The following is a 20,391-nucleotide window of genomic DNA, read 5'->3' on the forward strand; positions in this document are numbered from 1 at the left end:
TCAACAACGCACCATGCCACAGGCACAAGGTGGAAATCAGTTCGACTCCAATGCTAAATCATAAGGTAGAAATTTACAAGAGAACAGCTCCAGGGTGGGGTCGGTAGATATATACGCCTGCCAGAAACAATTATAGTGGAAACCCAATGGCTATGAGGGGGACCTGGGTTCGACCCCTGGGTTGGCAAGATCCCCTGGAGAAGGGAAAGGTTACCCGCTCCGGCATTCTGGCCTGGAGAATTCCATGGACTATATAGTCCCCCCGGTGGCAGAGAGTCGGACACGACTGAGCGACTTTCACTTTCACAATGGCTATAGCCTCGTCATTTAAGCAGCAGAAAAATTGCCCGATGCCCCAAATATACGACAATAATAAATGAAAATGAGGGGGCCTGTCTCCTGGGCAGGGTTGCCAAGAGAAAAGTGAAAGACCACTGGAGGAACACATGCCATTCTGGAAGCTTCCTGTGCAAAGACAAATCAGTATGTGGGGCCTCCAGTAACCTCCCGTCGGAGGGGTACCGGGGTGAGAGTGGAGGTGGGGAGCTGGCCATGTAGCCCAGGTGAGGCTATATTTGGGATTCGGATGTGCCCCGCACTGGATGCCGGCGGGGGAGACAGAGGGTGTAGCAAAGGTCTGTCTCCTCGGCGTCCAGATGTGACGACCCCCGGGAGTGACCGCAAACTCGCTGTTTCTAGCCAAGGCACAGCCCCAGGGTGCCCGGGCTCGGCTTTAGGTCCCGGGACAACACGTGGAGGGACTGGGCCCGCCCTCGGCCGCGCCGGGGCGCAGAGCGCAGGCGCGCTCCTTCCGGGCTACGCGGAGGCGGCGCGACTCCAGAGCGCCAGGGGCCGCTGTGGGGCAGCTGCGCCCGCCCGCGCTATCTGGGCCGCGGACCGTCGGTCCCTCTTGTGCACGGCCTTGCCGGTTTGGCGGGGTGAAAGGTTGCGAAGATGGCGACGGCCTTGAGCGAGGAGGAGCTGGACAATGAAGACTATTACTCGTTGCTGAACGTGCGCAGGGAGGTGAGGCCTGCGGCGGGCCGCCGTCCGGACCGAGGCCGGGCCGGGTCGTTCAGGCGGGGCCAGGCTGGCAGCGACCGCCCCGTTCCCTCCTCGGGCGGCCGGACCCTGGCGGGGAGGCCGCGTGACCCCGGCTGACGTGCGCGATCGCTGGCCGGCCAGACTGTCCCCACCGCCCTGACCCTTGCGCCGGGGGTATCCTATCTGGCCTCTCCCCCAGCTCTCCGCGGCCGGTGCGCCGCGTGCACTGTGTCCCGGCAAAGCCAGAGGGCCCCGCTCCCCCAGAGGGAAACAGGGTCCCGAGGTGAAGGTGGAGTGGGTAATCCAAGTTCTCCAGGGCCAGTTGTCACTCTCGGCTCACACACCCGCCTAGGCCGAGGGGCTGTGTCATCGTCCCGCCGCCGGCAGGATGGGAAACGGAGTCCCAGGCGCCAAGGTCAAAGTCACCAGAGAACCTCCCCAGGGGTCTCTCCGGTCCCCAAGTCTTCCACGGGGACATCCCGCCTCTGAAGTGAGTCCAGGCTCAGAGGCACATGTCCTGTGTCCTCCTCCTTCCTGAGCGGCTTCCAGAAATTGAAGAAAGAGTCTCCTGGACAAATAGCCTCCATTCGGAGGCCCAGGTTAGGAATAAACTCAGGAATAAGCGAGGAAGAGTTAACGCCGCCACTTGCATCCGCGTTTCCAGACGCCAAGTGCTTATCCCTCGTTTCCTCACCGATTGAAAGATAACACTAGAGAGCCTCACATGGTGTCTTGGACATAGTGAGGGCCCAATTAAATTTCCTTTCTTGTTGACAAGTACATTTGAGGTCAGCGTGAAGGGCAGAGAGGCTTCCAAGGTCAGGTCATATTCATGAAGTGAACTCTCTCTAAACTGCTAGGTAGGGTCTTCCCACCCCTGCCATAGGATCTCTGATTCTGGCTCAGATTTTCCAGTGATCAGAACTAGCCTCGTTTGGCTGTCCTTGGCAAAACTGGTCAGGCTGTTATGTCAGTGAGCTCAGGTCTTCGTGATGTTAATAATAGCTAATGTTCTGTGAGTGCTCACTTTGTGCAGGGCCACAGTGCTGAATGGACACTTTGCTTTATGTTATTACACTTAATTACAGTATTAGCCTTTAAGGTAGGTATTCAGAGAGTTCTTGATTGATCCCTGAGGAAACAGGAAGCATAGAGAGATTAAGTAACTTGCCCAAAGCCTCACCACTAGAAATTGCAAGAGCCTAGATTCAGCCCTGGGCAGTCTGACTCTGAAGCCCCAGTTCTTGATCTCTGTGCTGTACTGCCTAGCTTACCACTCCTCAGACTCCAGAGCTGCTGGACTCTTTGGACACTCCACATGGAAATTCCTTAAATGTGTTAGTCACTATTTACTGTGGAAACATCCAGTGAAATATTTTGGTGAATTTCAGATCTTGTTAGGCTGCAGTAGGGCCACCTAGAGATTCTTGGAAGGAGTCATTGGTGAGGCTTCTTTGGCCTCTATTTCTTTCCCTTTGAATGGAGCTGTCTGGTCGTTATTCTTTTTCTCCAGTTCTCAGAAGTAAAGTGGTAAATGAAACCAGCTTTTCTGAAATCAGCCTTTCTTACCACTCATTTATAGTTCGCCTGGGGAAAGATACTAATACCTGTTCACTGAATCTTGCATGCCAAGTCACTTCAGTCGTGTCCAACCCTTTGCAACCCTGTGAGCCATAGCCCGCCAGACTCCTCTATCCATGGGATTCTCCAGGCAAGAATACTGGAGTAGGTTGCCATACCCTCCTCCAGGGGCTCTTCCCCACCCAGAGATCAAACCCACCTCTCCTACATCTGCATTGGCAGGTGGTTCTTTACCACTAGTGCCACCTGGAAAGCCCCTGGAATCTTAGGTGGCTGCACATGATCAAAAGGTCTAGAGTAGTAAGCTTGGCTGAAGTCCTAGGTAAACATTTGTCAGAGGTATACCTTGAAATTGCCAGAATGTTGGGACTTGTCGTTGTTATTAGACTGATGGGTGAAAGTCACAGAAGTATTTCTTTAAAAATTTCGCTTCTCCAGAACAGTGAAGGCACCTCCCACATTTCTGGCTGTAGGTGAAAGTCCTGTGAAACAAGTCCTCTGGCTTAAGTCATTTAGTGTTGCTGCTGCTAACAAACTCAGTATAGAACACCATCCTCTGCGGTGTGATTTTCCAGGGTTCCATTAGAAAAGAAGCTCAGAAAGTGATCTCTGGACTTGATTTTAACTAAGATTTTTTTGTGAAATTAGAAATCATCCTGAAGTTGAAAGACCATGATTTAGCTGAAGAATTAGAGAAGAAAATAGAAGTAATCTTTATCTTACATATGTGGTCAAAAGAAGGTAATAACCCCGTTGATGTTTCAGGTCTACAGCTTGATGGCATTGAAGTGTAACTAGGAGGCAAGGTCCTCTTCCCACCAGCACCCCAGAGCACTTTCAGAAGTCTCATGTTCAGGAGGTTCATGACTTTCTGCCAAGAATCTCAGATGGAAGCAAGCTGAACCCAAACCAGGGAACTCTAATTAATAAAGTTTTAACTGTATAAGCTTGATACATGATGATAACAAATGGAGTAATACAGAAATATCAGAAATCTGCTTAAGAATCTCCCTTGCCATGTTTTAAACTTTAAAATGTCCCCTCTTTAAATTGTATCCCAGAGAGTGAAGCAGGCAGCTAGATAAAGCTTCGATGATCTTTAATAATTCCCTTTCTCTAGTGTTCCTACATTGTCTATCTGCAGAGTAGAGCAGTTATCTGCTTGCCACACATTGAGGGGAGGGAATAATTTATCATTAACTAGGCATATTGAAACTGGATTGGCATCTCTGGTTTACATAGCCAGATGCACCAGCAGGGGCCCAAACTCTGACCTGAGATTTCTGAGATGATTTTCCAAAATTTATTTGGAGAAAGGATTCCTGAAGAATTAGTGAAATTTTCTTGATGTACATGCTTTTTATTGACATTATAATTGACACATTTTAAACCTAATTTATTCCTAAATAATTGAGTTTAACTCCTACTTTAACCACTGTTGTAGTTGAAAGAGTTTCATTTTTACACATAACAGTCAGAAATGTTTATAACCTGTTGTAAGATCTCTGGTCCCAATCAGTTTTAGCCTTAAAGAAGCCAGTCACCTTTTCAAGTTGTAGATACTTTTGTAAAAAAAAAAAAAAAGAAACAGTCATTAAATAAAAAATAAACTCAAGTAGAAATGTCTTTTCTTGTAGCCCACATATGGAGGTCAGTGTTCTGGGATCTTCATCCTTCCAACAAATAGCCATGAAACTAGAAGTGCAAAAATCATCACCTAAATAGAAAGTTTTCCCAAAGTCCCTGCATGTTCATTCCTTCCCTGGTATAGGGCATCTCATCCTCTCCACAGTTTTTGGTTGTCTGGGTTACTCTGGCTGCCGGTTACAGTCACAGAGTTGGGGCTGAAAAATCTGAGTTTGGACTGCAGACGAAAAGGCTAGAGCAAAAGAGGAAGGTCTACCCGTCACAGCCAAGATTGACCTTGGGGGACAGTCACCCAACCCCCAACCAGGGTGGCAGGGCCATCTGCAGAAATTGAATGTAAAAGGGTGGTAAGCCAGGGCACACATAGGTACCTAAAGCCCTAAGGTACTTATCTAACCTGATGGGCAGGTGATTAGTCTTAATGAGGGATGTGAAGGTAAGTCTACGAAGGTTTCCTTTAATGAGTTTTCTATTTGCTGTCTTAGGTTCAAAGTCTGATAGTCACACCAGTGAACCCGCTTGTGCTGAGCAAGTAGAGAGAGCCTTGGTTGTCCAGAAACCTGACTTAGCCCAGTGGTCACATTCCTAAGGCTGCCTGTCAGTGAAGAGGAGCATAGTCCTTAAGAGCAGGGTTCTCAGGCCTCTCAGGCCCCCAAGGGTAACCTTGAACACGTCATTCAACCTCAGAGTCTCCTTTACTGATAGGCAGCCAAACCATCCTCTGTTCGAATCCCAGTTTTACCCCCAGGAGGTATGTGCCTCTAGGCAGCTAGTAGTTGAATCTTTTTGCTCTCTGTTTTTTAGGGAGCTTTTCTTGAAATACAGGTTAACAGATAAAAATGTATTAATATGAAGTACTTGGTCTGAGCCAGGATGTTGTATATTGGAGCGGGAGGCTATGTATAAAGTACCTGACGCATAAGTAGGTATTTGATTAATAATGTTTATTGTTGCTCCTTCCTGGATTTTTATAAACATGAGGTTTTGCTTGTTTTAAAAAGACATACATGTACATAGAAGGCTTGGGTCTGTCTCATCCAGGCTCAGTTTACTGTTGTAGTAATAAAAAAAAAAAAACATGGTGCCAAGCATAACTTAAAATTTTATGCTACCGCTAGGTTCTAAATTCCCAAAGCTTTCTTCTTTCTGTTCAAATTACTAAGTTTTTTCTCTTCAGAGGACAGTTATCTGAACTCTTCCCGCAGGGTCATGCATTTGACTTGGGTGGCGGGACGAGTGGTCCCCAGCAGCTGGGCTAAGCTTGGGAGTGGGGTGCAGAGCCAGGGGGTGATCTAAAGAGATGGCGTCTGGGTTAGAAGCAGAGTGGGACCCACAGATCAAGTTGTTGTGAGCAGTCATCTTTGAAGGGCCTGGCAGAGGTTCTGCTCCGGCGACAGGATGACAGCACCGGTGGTCAGGACGGTGACTGGTGGAGCTCTTAGGCGTCTTCCTGAGGGTGAGGAGGGGGCCGTTAGGGTACCCCTCAAGTTCTAGTGTCACCTCGTACTGTGATTAGCAAACACCACGAGGCTGAATTTTGAAATTGTTTTCTTTAATGAACCTTAAGCTAGTTACTACCTTTCTGCTTTGGGCATTTCAAACAATTGGGTCTTGAAATGTTAATGCTCTAGTTCTACATTATTGACCAAACTACCTCTCTTTTTCCTTTCGTTTTTTTCTTAAAGGGAATTCAGTTGAAAGCTTTTCTGTTTGCTGTGAGTTCTGTAAAACAATGGAGAGGAAACTAAGGGACACACAAGCCACATGTTTTGCTTGGCTACAGAATTTTAGTGTTTACTTTCATTTTAATTTCACTCGTGTATTTTATTTACACCCTACCATGTTCAAAGAGAGGATTTAAGACAGCTAACAGAGATGAGAAGACAAAATAGCAGAAATGTTTAAAAGGGGGCACCCTCCAAAAAAAAAAAAAAGACCACTGGGAATGTTACTGCTTTCGTGGCCCCGAGTTGAATGGATCACATTCCTTTGCAGAAGCTCTTGTGGTCTGATGGCTGCGGCCTGCTTGGCTCCTGGGCTTTTGGAACCACTTCTGCCTGCAGTGGGTGCACAGTGTTCCCACCCGGGTTTGCTGCGGCAGAACATTCCTCAGTAGTAAAATGTCAACAGACATCAAACTACAAGAATCATGTGGGCATCGAGTGGGCAGGATGTAGCAGATGGGCACGGACCACAGGCAGTATAAGGTCAGGCGTGTAGGGGAAAAGAAGCCGAACCCTTGATGCAAGAGAGGATCTGAACTGTGAGTTTTGACCCAGGAAGGAACTTGAGCTCATTGCCCTCAGATGATGGCCTTTTTGTTTACTCTTGTGTCTCAAAGGCACCAAGTAAACATACAGACATAACCAGGAAGAGAAATGAAGACAGAGTTGTACGGTGGTAGGAAAGTCTCTCCTGAGCCCTTGGAGTGATCTTTAATCAAGAACCAGAATTTCTGCTCCTTTGGCCCGGCTCTCATGTGCTGTTGTCAGGAAGGGATTTGTCCTGGTGGATGGGATCCCCCTCAGCCCCACAAACCTTAAAGGTGAAAAGAGGCCGTGCCTTCCCCGCCCCCAGTATTTAGAGTTCCTGTTCTTACCAATTCCCTTGTCCTGTTTTTGAAGTTACAATGCCATCTTGGGGGTAAATTTTAAGTGTTTTTCCTTCTGTGTTAAGGAGAACCTATCTAAGTTTTCTAAGGTTATTCCTAATTGTAGAAACTTGGAATTGTTTGATCAACCTCCTGCCTTTCTGATGATTTGATTTTTTCTCTCTGAAGCCCACCTTCTCAAAATGAAAGGTCCTAAATACAGTGGTGACAGGAAGCTGACTTCCAAAATCATGAGAAATAGAATGTGTGCGTCTGACCTCCATACTCAGCAAAGGTGGCCTTTAGGGAGGGACAGCTAGGATCACTCACCTTGTACCTGGCGTGTGAGGCACCTGTGAGTGTATTGAAGATGGTTTGAAAAGGCCAAAGGTGAAGATGGAATTTCAGAAGAGGTCCGTGGCTTAAAGAACAAAGCCTTTGAAGTTTAGTCCAAGTTTGACTTTGTAGCTACCTGGGCTAAGTTCCTTAACCTCTCTGAACCTGTATCTTCATCGATAAAATCCAGAGGATAATTTTACTGTCATAGTGCTGTTGGGAGAATTAATCGAGAATGCATGTAAGTGCTTAGCATAGTAATGGGCACATTATTATGTAAAGTAAATGCCAGTATATTTTTATTAGTATCATGAGCATAAAAGTTAATAAAGAGTGCTCTCACTGATTTGTAGAAGTTCTTCACAGAATTTGGATGAGTCCTTTGACAGGTTAGTATAATAAATGTCCTTCTTGTAAATGTCCATCTACCAAAGTTTGGTTTGAGCCAGGCTACACACGAGTTCTAATTTCTGGCCAGGTTTTGGGTCAGGGATACCTAATCAGGTAAATTTCTCCATCTCAGACACGTCACTTAGTTAGCCTTTTAGATATTCACTGTTTTTATCTGAAATATGGGGGTTCTGATGCCAGTCTCCAGGCCTTTTATGAGTATTCGAATGTTAAAGGAGGAAATACTGGTGCTGGTACTTTGTTAGCTTTGCTCTGACTGCACCTCTGCCTTCTGGCCATTACGATTACATGTCCATATTACCTGCCGCCTCTGCCCGGCTGCCTCCCAATTTCATGCTCCCCTGTGCATCCCAGTGAAAAGCCTCAGATGCTCTTTGATTTTTCTTCTCCGAGTAGTATTGAGTCCCTTCTCAATACTTTGACTCCCTCATTTCTATTTTCTTCAGGTCTCTCTGTTTTCACCTTTTGTCAGTTTCAGTCAAGCTGTTGGAGTTAAAATTAACACACAGTACTGATCACGTTTCTGTAGCCAGAAATCTTTTGTCATGTCCTACTTTTTATTGGATAAAGGTCAAATTCTTGGCTCTGTTTTTAAAGCCCCTTACAAGCTAGATGTTGTCTATATTTTCTGCCCACTTTGTGCTGATGTTCTGTTTTCTTCCACTGCAAAGCAGGCTCCATGTGGGGTCAGGCACCGTGGTTGCCTGGCTCGCCACTGGGTCCCTAGCACTGTGTGGGCACATGACACATACCTGCCAGATGTTTGCCAAGTGAATGAGCAGGCGCGGGATGTCCGCGTTAATTTCTTGCCTACTTCCTGCCTTCTTTGCCTTAATGAGGCCAGTTTGTCAGTGTTCTGCCTCACCTGTTTGCTCAGGGCACTCTTTTCCCCTGAAATGCCCCAGCCTGTTGTCAATACTGAAACAAACTCAGTCTACCTTGTGCATTATTTCAACCCTACTGGCTCCATGAAGTTTTCTTTCCATTCTGACAGCCCTGAACTTCGGTTTTGTTTTTTTTTATGTGGACCATTTTTAAAGTCTTTATTGAATTTGTTACAATATCGTTTCTGTTTTAATGTGTTTTTGGGTGAAACATGTGGGATCTTAGCTCCCTGACCAGAGGTCAGACCTGCACCTCATGCGTTGGAAGGCGAAGTCTTAACCACTGGACAATCAGGGAAGTCCTATGTCTTCATTATTGTTTAGTTAAATCCATGTGTGGGGAGTTTTAGGGATTGGACACACACACTTAGTTTATAATCTCTTTGAGGGCAGGAATGATGTACTTCTTCTGTATCTCTTAGAGCAGAGTTGACATTCAGTTAACATGGTGGTTTGAAATGACAGAATATTTGCTAATGCCATACTCACCTTGTCCAGGTGCATTTTACTTTGTGGGATACCTGTATTGAGGAACATGTTGCAGTTTTGGTGACAGGTCATCCCAGAGGAATGTATTGGAAGCAGTTTGACAATTTTCAGTTTGGTAAATCTAAACTTTCCCTTAGAAAAATTGCTTAAAGTCAGGGAACAAAGGATTACAGCAAATTCATAGCTGGGGCCCCGGTTTAAGCCAAGACCTGTGGAGACTCAGTTCAAGACTGGATGCTGTGTGAGAAGGGGAAGGAATGCCTTTCCCCGCAGGGCTTGTCCTTTTTCATCCAGCAGATATTGATCATCTTTCTCTTACGTTTCTTTATTGTGATGAGAAAAGGTTACGTATTTGTCATCTTTTGTACTAGCACCAGTAATGGTATTTGTAGAAAGCTTCAAATGGATTAGATTTATTTTTGTACAGTTCTTTTTCCTTTTGTCAGTTAAACAGAGCTGAATTTTTACCATAGGCATTGGTTAGTTTCTCTTGAAATCCTGTTGTATTTGAAATGCTAGGATGGTCTGTATCACACTTGAGGGTGAGTCCACCTGCTTAGCAGTGTTCCGTCACTCAGTTGTGTTCGACTTTACTCTCAAAGCTCCTCTGTCCATAGGGTTTTTCCAGGCAGGAATACTGGAGTGGGCTGCCATGTTCTCCTCCAGGGGATCTTCATGACTCAGGGATCAAACCCACATCTCCTGTGTCTCCTGCATTGACAGGCGGGTTCTTTACCACTGAGCCACCTGGGAAACCCCACATACATTGTCAGGGTCTATTATTGTTTGTGGATGAACCCCCATGTGCAGGAACTTATTTCCAGGAACTTATTTCCAGAGCCTCCAAAGATGTCCCCATAAGCAAACAAAGAGAATAGAAGACTGTGCTGAGCAGGGAAAGTGGCTGAAGCAGAAGAGGGTAGGGCCGTGTGGAGGGCAGTTTTCTGGTCTTCTGAAGCTGCAGACTATGCGGGAACCTTTACACAACCTAGTCTCTTAGTGTGACCAGTATCTACTCAACGACACCACGTACTCTAGCGCCCTTTCTCTTCGTGAAGCGGCTCTCGCTCAGCACTAAGTACCCATGCTGTCTTGCTGTTAATTAGCTCTGAAATCTGCCTTTTCCTTTAAATTCTGTGAGCACCAAGTATCGTAAAAAAATTACAGCCTTTTATTAGCTGATGTAGTTTATTTCGATCAGATTGTCGTGGAGCATATGGGCAGTCATGAATCTCCAATTGCGGTAATTAGGCAGACTTCCCACAATCCAAAAGAACATAGTTTGTGGAGGTTTTGTTGCTGAGATACAGTAATATAGATATAGCCTGGAAGTTTGAGTTTGAAATTTATAGGCTTCAGCAATAAAAAGCCTGGTAGCTTTACTTTTTAAAATTTGTACTTATTTATTTATGGATCTTCGTTGCTGTGCAGGCTTTCTCTAGTTGTTACAAGCAGGAGGTTACTCTCTAGTTGTGGCGTACAGGCTTCTCATTGCAGTGGTTTCTCTTGTTGAGCACGGGCTCTAGAATACACAGGCTCAGTAGTTGTGGCTCACAGGCTTAGTCACTCCGAGGCATGTGGAACCTTCCTGGACCAGGGATTGAACCTGTGTCCCCTGCATTGGCAGGCATATTCTTAACCACTGGACCACCAGGGAAGTCCAGCTTTACTTTTCTTAAAGTGAAGGTCTGAGGTATCACTAAGTTGTTGCTTATATACTCTATTGGGTCTTCAAAGTATGGAATGAAATATCATTGTACTAGTTAGATGTGCTGTACACCAAACATTATTGGCTCTTAACTAGGGAGGGGCTGCACTTCCTCGTCCCCTGGTGGTTGAGTGTGGTCACATGACCAGCTCTAGCCAATGGCGTGAGTGGAAATGATGCACGTGCTGCTCAGGCTGGGGCACTTAAAGGGCAGGTGAGCGGGCGTCTTATGCTCTTCCCTCTGCCTCCATGATGGGTGGTGGTTCCAAAGGGTCTGTTTTGTCTACCTGGGACCTGAGGGCGTTGCCAAGCAGAGAACTAGCTGGCCTGAGATGGGCATGTAGTGTGAGGGAGAAATAAGCTTTTGGAATCTGGGGGTTGTTTGTCACTGCAGTGTCACCAACTCAGCAGATCTCAAGCTTTTTAATGTCAGGGCCTGTTTGCATTCTTAAATTATTGAGGGCCCCAAAGAGCTTTTGTTTATGTGGGTTAGAGCTATCAATGTTTATGAGAAAAACTTATGGATTTCAAAATAACTATGTATTGGACAATAATGAGTTAGCAGGCAGAACGAAAGATAGGACCCTGAGAATCAATTGAGGTAATCTCTGAAAACTCTTGTGTTTATAGCATAAAGCTACCACCTTACAAGCTTCTAGGAAACAAAGTATACAGGTACCCATTTCACTAGCCATCAGAACAGTGGTATCATCACACCTTATGTTACCTCAGGAAAATCCACTGTGCTTATTGAGAGAGAAGGAGAAGGGGGCAACAGAGGATGAGACAGTTGGATGGCATCACTGATTCAATGGAGATGAACTTAGCAAACTCCGGGAGATGGTGAGGGACAGGGGAACCTGGTGTGCTGCAGTCCATGGGGTCACAAAAAGTCAGATACGACTTGGCGACTGAATAACAATGCTTACGAGAGGATGAGGAAAAGGCAGATAACACCTGAGTATTATTATGAAAATAGTTTTGACCTGTCGACCCCCTGAAAGGGCCTCAGGAAGTCCCAGGGGCCCCACACCATTCTTAAGAACCGTTGACGTAGCCCGTCCAATGGATAGCCATACTGATGTCCCCACATGCTGTAGCTGACTCTGCTAATTGAAGATAGGAAATAAAAGCAGAGTGACTGTATATTCTTTGACTGTGTGCTGTCACTTTGAATGCAGAGATGGTCTCCATCACTAGAAATTAAATAAAGTGAAAATGGAGCAGTGTCTTCCGTGCCTTAATTATCTAAGGGAAGCAAATACAATGAAATTGTTATCAGGAGACTTTTCTAAGCACAATACCACAGCAGAAATCAGAAAAGAGAGCAAGGATAGGTTTGATTTTACAAAAATGAGAAACATCTCTAAAACCTTTAAAAAATTATAACCACATATAAAGACTTAAAAAGGAGTCTATATTTGATACAAAATCACATTTCCAACATATATAAGGAACTCTTGGCTTTAAAAGGGGGAAAAAGAATGAATACCCCAATAGGGAAACAATACAAAGGAAACAAGTAGAAGAAATCTGAGATGCAAATAAATTATTGGAAAAATTTTCACCCTCACTTGTAAATTAACAAATATAGGTTAAAACAAGGCTGTTTTTTGTTTGTTTGTTGTTTTGCTTTTTCTCTACCAGATTGGCAAAGTTTTTTTTTTTTTCCTTTTTAATGATAGTATTCAGCTCTGACTGATGAAAATCTGTTAGCCCACCCGGCCAGAAGACAGGAGGATTATTCCCTGGAGAAATTGAGCCAGAAAGGCTCTGGAGCCTAGACATAGACAGTAGAGGGTGAGAGTGGCTCCCTAACAAAGGCAGGGAGACATAAGTGTTTGCACCCTGCATGGTGAGGCTTCTGGCTTTTTTCCCCTTATTCCTGGGCTCTTCCCTGAAGGAACTAGCCTATAAAGAGAAAAGACTGCCAAATCAAACTTCTAGGTTCCCTTCCAGCCATTTCAGAAAGAACCTCATCAGATGACAAGACCTGTTCACACATACAGAGATTCCAAATAGCCTATTAATGTCTTACTATGAAGTGTAAATCAACTGTCAAAGAGCATCAGATGTTTGAGGGAAGCCTCCAGAGGAATTCTGAGAGATCATGCTGACAGCAAGGAGAAACTAGAAGGAAGCAGACAATGCAGGGAGTTTGGGAACTAGATTGCCTTCAGATAGTTAAGACACTGCATGTAAGAAATAACAATAAGGTGATTCATTGAAAAGAAATACTACATAAAAAAAGAAGGAGTTCTTGGAACTTAGATAACAGAAATAAAAACCTGAAAGTTAAAGATGAGGAAATATCCACAAAAGTAAATTTTAAAAATTAGAAGACCAAATTTTTTAGGTACTAACTAAAGTAAAATGAAGGGGAAAGCATTATTAAACAATTAATATGAGAAAATTTTCTCAAAAGATGTGAAAGTACAAGTAAAAAGGGCCAGTCAGATAACTAGCATAGTGGACTGGGGAGTAAAAGAACCCCATACTAAGGGAAATCATAGGTTAAAAAGGGTCCTAAAAGTTTCCAAACCAGGTTGCAAAGGATTGGAGTGTTTCTAACTGTTTAACTTGTAAGATACACATAAAATTTTGTGCAAATTTTTTCTTAGTCATTTTTAAGTATACAGTTCTGCAGTGTTAAATGGTTACATACTGTTATGCACCTGCCACCATTTACATCTCATACACTCTTCATTTTGCAGAACTCAAACTCTATCCCTATTAAACAGTGACTGCTTACTGCCCCTTCCACCAGCCCCTGGCTGCCACCGTTCTACTGTATGTCTATGATTTTGACTACTTCTAGGTACCTTACATAAGTAAACGTGTACAATATTTCTCTTTCTGTGACTCATTTATTTCACGTAGCACAATGTTCTCAAGGTTCATCCTTATTACAGCACATGTCAGGATTTCCTGCCTTTTTAAGACTGAATAACATCCATTGTCTTTATATGCCACATTTTGCTTATTGATTTATCTGTTGATGAGCATTGGGCTGCTTCCATGTTTTCAGTTCAGTTCAGTTCAGTCGCTCAGTCGTGTCCAACTCTTTGCAACCCCATGAATCACAGCACACCAGGCCTCCCTGTCCATCACCAACTCCTGGAGTTCACTCAGACTCACGTCCATCGAGTCAGTGGTGCCATCCAGCCATCTCATCCTCTGTCGTCCCCTTCTGCCCCCAATCCCTCCCAGCATCAAAGTCTTTTCCAATGAGTCAGCTGTTCACATGAGGTGGCCAAAGTACTGGAGCTTCACCTTTAGCATCATTCCTTCCAAAGAAATCCTAGGGCTGATCTCCTTCAGAGTGGACTGACTGGACCTTCTTGCAGTCCAAGGGACTCTCAAGAGTCTTCTCCAACACCACAGTTCAAAAGCATCAATTCTTCGGCGTTCAGCCTTCTTCACAGTCCAACTCTCACATCTATACATGACTACTGGAAAAACCATAGCCTTGACTAGACGGAATTTAGTCGGCAAAGTAATGTCTCTGCTTTTGAATATGCTGTCTAGGTTGGTCATAACTTTTCTTCCAAGAAGTAAGCGTCTTTTAATTTCATGGCTGCACTCCATGTTTTAGTTGTTGTGAATAATGCTGCTCTGAAAATAAGTGTACAAATATCTGTTCAAAACCCTGCTTTCGGTTCTTTTGGGTATTTACCCAGAAGTGGAATTTCTGGATTGTATGGTAAATCTGTTTTTAATTTTTTTGAGGAACAGCCATACTATTTCCCATAAAAGCTCTACCATTTTACATTCCCCCAGCAGTGCACATGGGTTCTAGTTTCTCTGCATCTTTGCCAACACTTATTTTTTTCCTGTTTTTGTTTTGTTTTGAATAGTAGCCAGCCTAATGGGTTGGAGTGATGTCTCATTGTGGCTTTGACTTATTTTTCCCTAGTGGTTAGTGATATTGAGCATCTTTTCGTATGCTTTTCGCCATTAATATATCTTCTTTGATGTACTAAGTCCTTTGTCATACTTGAATCAGATGGTTTTTGTTGAGTTTTAGGAATTCTTTATATATGCTAGTTATTAATCTCTCATCATATATACTATCTACAATTATTTTCTCCCATTCTTCAGATTGTTTTTCTACTTTCTTGATAGTATTCTTTGATTCACAAAAGTTCATAATTTTGATGAAGTCCAATTTATCTCTCTTTGCGTTCTTTTGTTGCCTGTATCTTTGATGTTACATCTGAGAAGTTGTCACCAAATCCAATGTCTTGAAGCTTTTGGTCTGTTTTCTTCTAAGAGTTTTAAAGTTTCAGCTCTAATGTTTAAATCTTTAATCAAGTTTGAGTGGATTAGCCAAAATTGTAGGATACAAAGTCAACATACAAAAACCAGTTGCATTAATTTTTGTATATGGTGTTAGGTAATGGTCTTCACTATTTTCATGTGGATATTCGGTTATCCTGGTACCATTTGTTGACAAGCCTACCCCTTCCCGGTTGAGTAGTGTTGGCACACTTGTCAAAAATAATTTGATTGCTTGAGGGTTTACTTCTGTGCTCTCTGTTCTATTCTGTTGGTCTATATGTCTAAGTTTTGTTTGTTTGTTTTTTATGCTATTGTAAATGGACCTGTTTTCTACAAAAACAAGACCAGGAGCTGACTGTGGCTCAGATCATGAACTCCTTGTTACCAAATTCAGACTGAAATTGAAGAAAGTAGGGAAAACCGCTAGACCATTCAGGTATGACCTAAATCAAATCCCTTATGATTATACAGTGGAAGTGAGAAGTAGATTTAAGGGCCTAGATCTGATAGATAGAGTGCCTGATGAACTATGGAATGAGGGTCGTGACATTGTACAGGAGACAGGGATCAAGACCATCCCCATGGAAAAGAAATGCAAAAAAGCAAAATGGCTGTCTGGGGAGGACTTACAAATAGCTGTGAAGAGAAGAGAAGCGAAAAGCAAAGGAGAAAAGGAAAGATATAAGCATCTGAATGCAGAGTTCCAAAGAATAGCAAGAAGGGATAAGAAAGCTTTCTTCAGCGATCAATGAAAAGAAATAGAGGAAAACAATGAATAGGAAAGACATTCGTTGAAGAGAGATCTCTTCAAGAAAATTAGAGATACCAAGGGAACATTTCATGCAAAGATAGGCTCAATAAAGGACAGAAATGGTATGGACCTAACAGAAGCAGAAGATATTAAGAAGAGGTGGCAAGAATACACGGAAGAACTGTACAAAAAAGATCTTCACGACCCAGATAATCATGATGATGTGATCACTATCTAGAGCCAGACATCCTGGAATGTGAAGTCAAGTGGGCCTTAGAAAGCATCACTACGAACAAAGCTGGTGGAGGTGATGGAATTCCAGTTGAGCTATTTCAAATCCTGAAAGATGATGCTGTGAAAGTGCTGCACTCAATATGCCAACAAATTTGGAAAACTCAGCAGTGACTACAGGACTGGAAAAGGTCAGTTTTCATTCCAATCCCAAAGAAACGCAACGACAAAGAATGCTCAAACTACCGCACAATTGCACTCATCTCACGTGCTAGTAAAGTAATGCTCAAAATTCTCCAAGCCAGGCTTCAGCAATACGTGAACCGTGAACTCCCTGATGTTCAAGCTGGTTTTAGAAAAGGCAGAGGAACCAGAGATCAAATTGCCAACATCTGCTGGATCATGGAAAAAGCAAGAGAGTTCCAGAAAAAGCATCTATTTCTGCTTTATTGACTATGCCAAGGCCTTTGACTTTGTGGATCACAATAAACTGTGGAAAATTCTGAAAGAGATGGGAATACCAGACCACCTGACCTGCCTCTTGAGAAATCTGTATGCAGGTCAGGAAGCAACAGTTAGAACTGGACATGGAACAACAGACTGGTTCCATATAGGAAAAGGAGTACGTCAAGGCTGTATATTGTCACCTTGCTTATTTAACTTCTATGCAGAGTACATCATGAGAAACACTGGACTGGAAGAAACAAAAGCTGGAATCAAGATTGCTGGGAGAAATATCAATAGCCTCAGATATGCAGATGACACCCACCCTTATGGCAGAAAGTGAAGAGGAGCTAAAAAGCCTCTTGATGAAAGTAAAAGAGGAGAGTGAAAAAGTTGGCTTAAAGTTCAACATTCAGAAAACGAAGGTCATGGCATCCGGTCCCATCACTTCATGGGAAATAGATGGGGAAACAGTGGAAACAGTGTCAGACTTTATTTTTTGGGGCTCCAGAATCACTGCAGATGGTGACTGCAGCCATGAAATTAAAAGACGCTTACTCCTTGGAAGAAAAGTTATGACCAACCTAGATAGCACATTCAAAAGCAGAGACATTACTTTGCCGACTAAGGTCCGTCTAGTCAAGGCTATGGTTTTTCCAGTGGTCATGTATGGATGTGAGAGTTGGACTGTGAAGAAGGCTGAGCACTGAAGAATTGATGCTTTTGAACTGTGGTGTTGGAGAAGACTCTTGAGAGTCCCTTGGACTGCAAGGAGATCCAACCAGTCCATTCTGAAGGAGATCAACCCTGGGATTTCTTTGGAGGGAATGAAGCTGAAGCTGAAACTCCAGTACTTTGGCCACCTCATGAGAAGAGTTAACTCATTGGAAAAGACTTTGATGCTGGGAGGGATTGGGGGCAGTAGGAGAAAGGGACGACCGAGGATGAGATGGCTGGATGGCATCACGGACTCTATGGATGTGAGTCTGAGTGAACTCCAGGAGATGGTGATGAACTGGGAGTCCTGGTGTACTGCAATTCATGGGGTCGCAAAGAGTCGGACAAGACTGAGCGACTGAACTGAACTGAACTTTCAGGTGGTTTATTGTTCATGTATAGAAATGCAGCTAATTTTTATGTGTTGGCTTTGTAACTTGCGATTTTGCTGAACTCATTTGTTAGTTCTAACAAGGTTTTTGTGTATGTGGAATTTTTATAGAGTTTTCTATATATGATTATATCATCTGTAAACAGATAATTTTACTTCTTCCTTTCCAATTTGGATAGTTTTTATTTCTTTTTCTTACCTAATTGCTCTGGCTAGGACCTACAGTAATACTGTGTTGAATAGAAGTGGTAAGAACAGACATTTTTCCCTTGTTCCTGAACTCAGGGGAAACACTTTCAGTCTTTCATCATTGAATATGATGTTAGCTTTGAGTTTTCTTCCTCAATTTGTAAAAGCCTCTTTATGGCTTTTGGTTTCTTTTAGTTTCCTTCTGTTGCTAGTTTGCTGAGTGTTTTTATCACGAGAGGGTATTGAGTTTTGTCAGTGCTTTTTCTGCATCTATTGAGATGATCGTATGGGGTTTGTTTGAATATGGTGTATTGTGTTGATCAGTTTTCATACATGGAACTGTCATTTCATTCTAAGAATTAATCCTGCTTGCTTGTAATGTTTATCCTTTTAATATGCTGCTGAACTCTCCTGGTACACTGTTGAGGATTTTTACATCACTGTTCATAAAGGATTATGGTCTGTAGGTTTTTTTTCTTTTTTGTGGGGTCTTTGTTTGGCTTTGGCATCAGGGTAATAGTGGCCTCATAGGATGAGTTTGGAAGTGTCCCCTCCTCTTCAATATTTTGGAATAGTTGAAGATTGCTATTAGTTCTTTAAATGTCTGGAAGAATTCACCAGTGAGTCCATCAGGTCCAGGGCACTTCTTTGTCAAGAGGTTTTGGTTACTAATTCAGTCTCCTTGGCTTTCTTTGTTGCTCAGCTGGTAAAGAACCTGCCTGCAATGTGGGGGATCTGGGTTCAGTCCCTTTGTTGGGAAGATCCCCTGGAGAAGGGAAAGGCTACCCACTCCAGTATTCTGGCCTGGAGAATTCCATGAATATGACTGAGCGACTTTCACTTTAAATCTCTTTATTAGTTATGGGTCCATGCAGATTTTCTCCTTCATCATGATTTGATCTTGGTTGGGTTTGTATTTCTAGTAATTTGTCTATTTCATCTGTTTTCATATTTTTTTGGTGCACAGTTATTCATAGTGCTCTTTTATGAACTATTTTCTATTTCTATAGAATGAATAGTAATAGCTCCACTTTCATTTCATAGTCATTGGAGTCTTCTCTCTTTTTTGCCTTCAGTCTAGCCAAAGGTTTGTTGGTTTTTGTAATCTTTCTGAATAACCAACTTTCATTTTATTTCTGTTGCATATCTGTCCTTTATTTCATTTATCTCTGCTCTAATCTTTATGATTTCCTTCTGCCATTTTTGATTGTAGCTTTTCTTTTTCTCTCATTTTTTCCTTTTATTTTTTAAATTTATTTTTATTAGAGTATAGTTGTTTTTGTTGTTTGTTGTTGAGTTGTGTCTGACTCCTTTGCAACCCCACGGAGCGTAGCCTGCCAGGCTCCTCTGTCAATGGATTTTCCAGGCAAGAATATAGGAGTGGGTTAACATTCCTCCTCCTTACCCAGAGACGGAACCCACATCTGCTGCAAGTCTCCTGCATTGCAGGCAGATTCTTCACCGCTAAGCCACCAGGGAAGCCCATAGTTGGTTTACAATGCTGTATCCGTTTCTGCTGTACAGCAAAGTGGATCAGTCATACATACACACATATTCACCCTTTTCTTAGATTCTGTTCCCATATAGGTCATTACAGAGTATTGAATAGAGTTCCCTGTGCTCTACAATAGGTTCTTTTTAGCTATCTATTTTACATATAGAAGTATGTATGTTAGTGGTAGAAAGTGAAGAGGAACTAAAGAGCGTCTTGATGAGGGTAAAAGGAGAATAAAAAAGCTGACTTGAAATTCCACATTCAACAAACGAAGATCATGGTGTCTGATTTCATGGCAAATAGAAGGGGGAAATCCCAGGGACGGTGGAGCCTGATGGGCTGCCGTCTGTGGGGTCACACAGAGTTGGACACGACTGAAGCGACTTAGCAGCAGCAGCAGGAATAATTTAGGAGAAGGCAGTGGCACCCCACTGCAGTACTCTTGCCTGGAAAATCCCATGGACGGAGGAGCCTGGTAGGCTGCAGTCCATGGGGTCGCTAAGAGTCTGAGATGACTGAGCGACTTCACTTTCACTTTTCACTTTCATGCATTGGAGAAGGAAATGGCAACCCACTCCAGTGTTATTGCCTGGAGAATCCCGGGGACGGGGGAGCCTGGTGGCTATCATCTATGGGGTCGCACAGAGTCGGACCCAACTGAAGCGACTTAGCAGCAGCAGCAGCAGAAGGGGGAACAGTGGAAGCAGTGACAAATTTTATTTTCTCAGGCTCCAAAATTACTGTGAATGCCAACTGCAGTCATGAAATTAAACGAAACTTGTTCCTTGGAAGGAAAACTGACAAACTTAGATAGCGTATTAAAAAGCAGAACATCACTTTGCCGATCAAGGTCCATATAGTCAAAGTATGGTTTTTCCAGTAGTCATGTATGGATGTGAAAGTTGGACCATAACGAAGGCTGACTGCTGAAGAATTGATGCCTTCAAACTGGTGTTGGAGGAGACTCCCTTGGACAGCAGGGAGATCAAACCTTCAATCCTGAAGAAAACCAACTCTGAATATTCACTGAAAGGACTGATGCTGAAACTGAAGTTTATAGTTATTCTATCTTCTTGCTGCACTGATTGGATGTCTCTTTGTGTCTTTATAACCTTTTCTGATTTCATGTCTTTATTGTCTGGTATTAATAATAGCCTTGCTCTCTTGGTCACTACAGTGGTTGCAAGGAATGTCTCTTTCCA

At 43.3% G+C, this 20,391-nt stretch overlaps 1 protein-coding gene across 1 annotated transcript in view; it reads left to right on the forward strand.

The window, feature by feature from the left end:
* Positions 1-817: 817 nt before the first annotated feature.
* The window catches only part of DNAJC11 (DnaJ heat shock protein family (Hsp40) member C11), a 69,195-nt gene continuing 49,621 nt past the window's right edge, over positions 818-20,391 (forward strand). The window contains exon 1 of the mRNA XM_069544784.1: positions 818-1,026. Within this exon, the coding sequence (XP_069400885.1) occupies positions 955-1,026 (72 nt within the window). The 5' untranslated portion in view covers positions 818-954. The remainder of the gene's footprint in view (positions 1,027-20,391) is intronic.

This window comes from Ovis canadensis, chromosome 12, assembly GCF_042477335.2.
Source record: "Ovis canadensis isolate MfBH-ARS-UI-01 breed Bighorn chromosome 12, ARS-UI_OviCan_v2, whole genome shotgun sequence".
Lineage (NCBI taxonomy): Eukaryota > Metazoa > Chordata > Mammalia > Artiodactyla > Bovidae > Ovis > Ovis canadensis.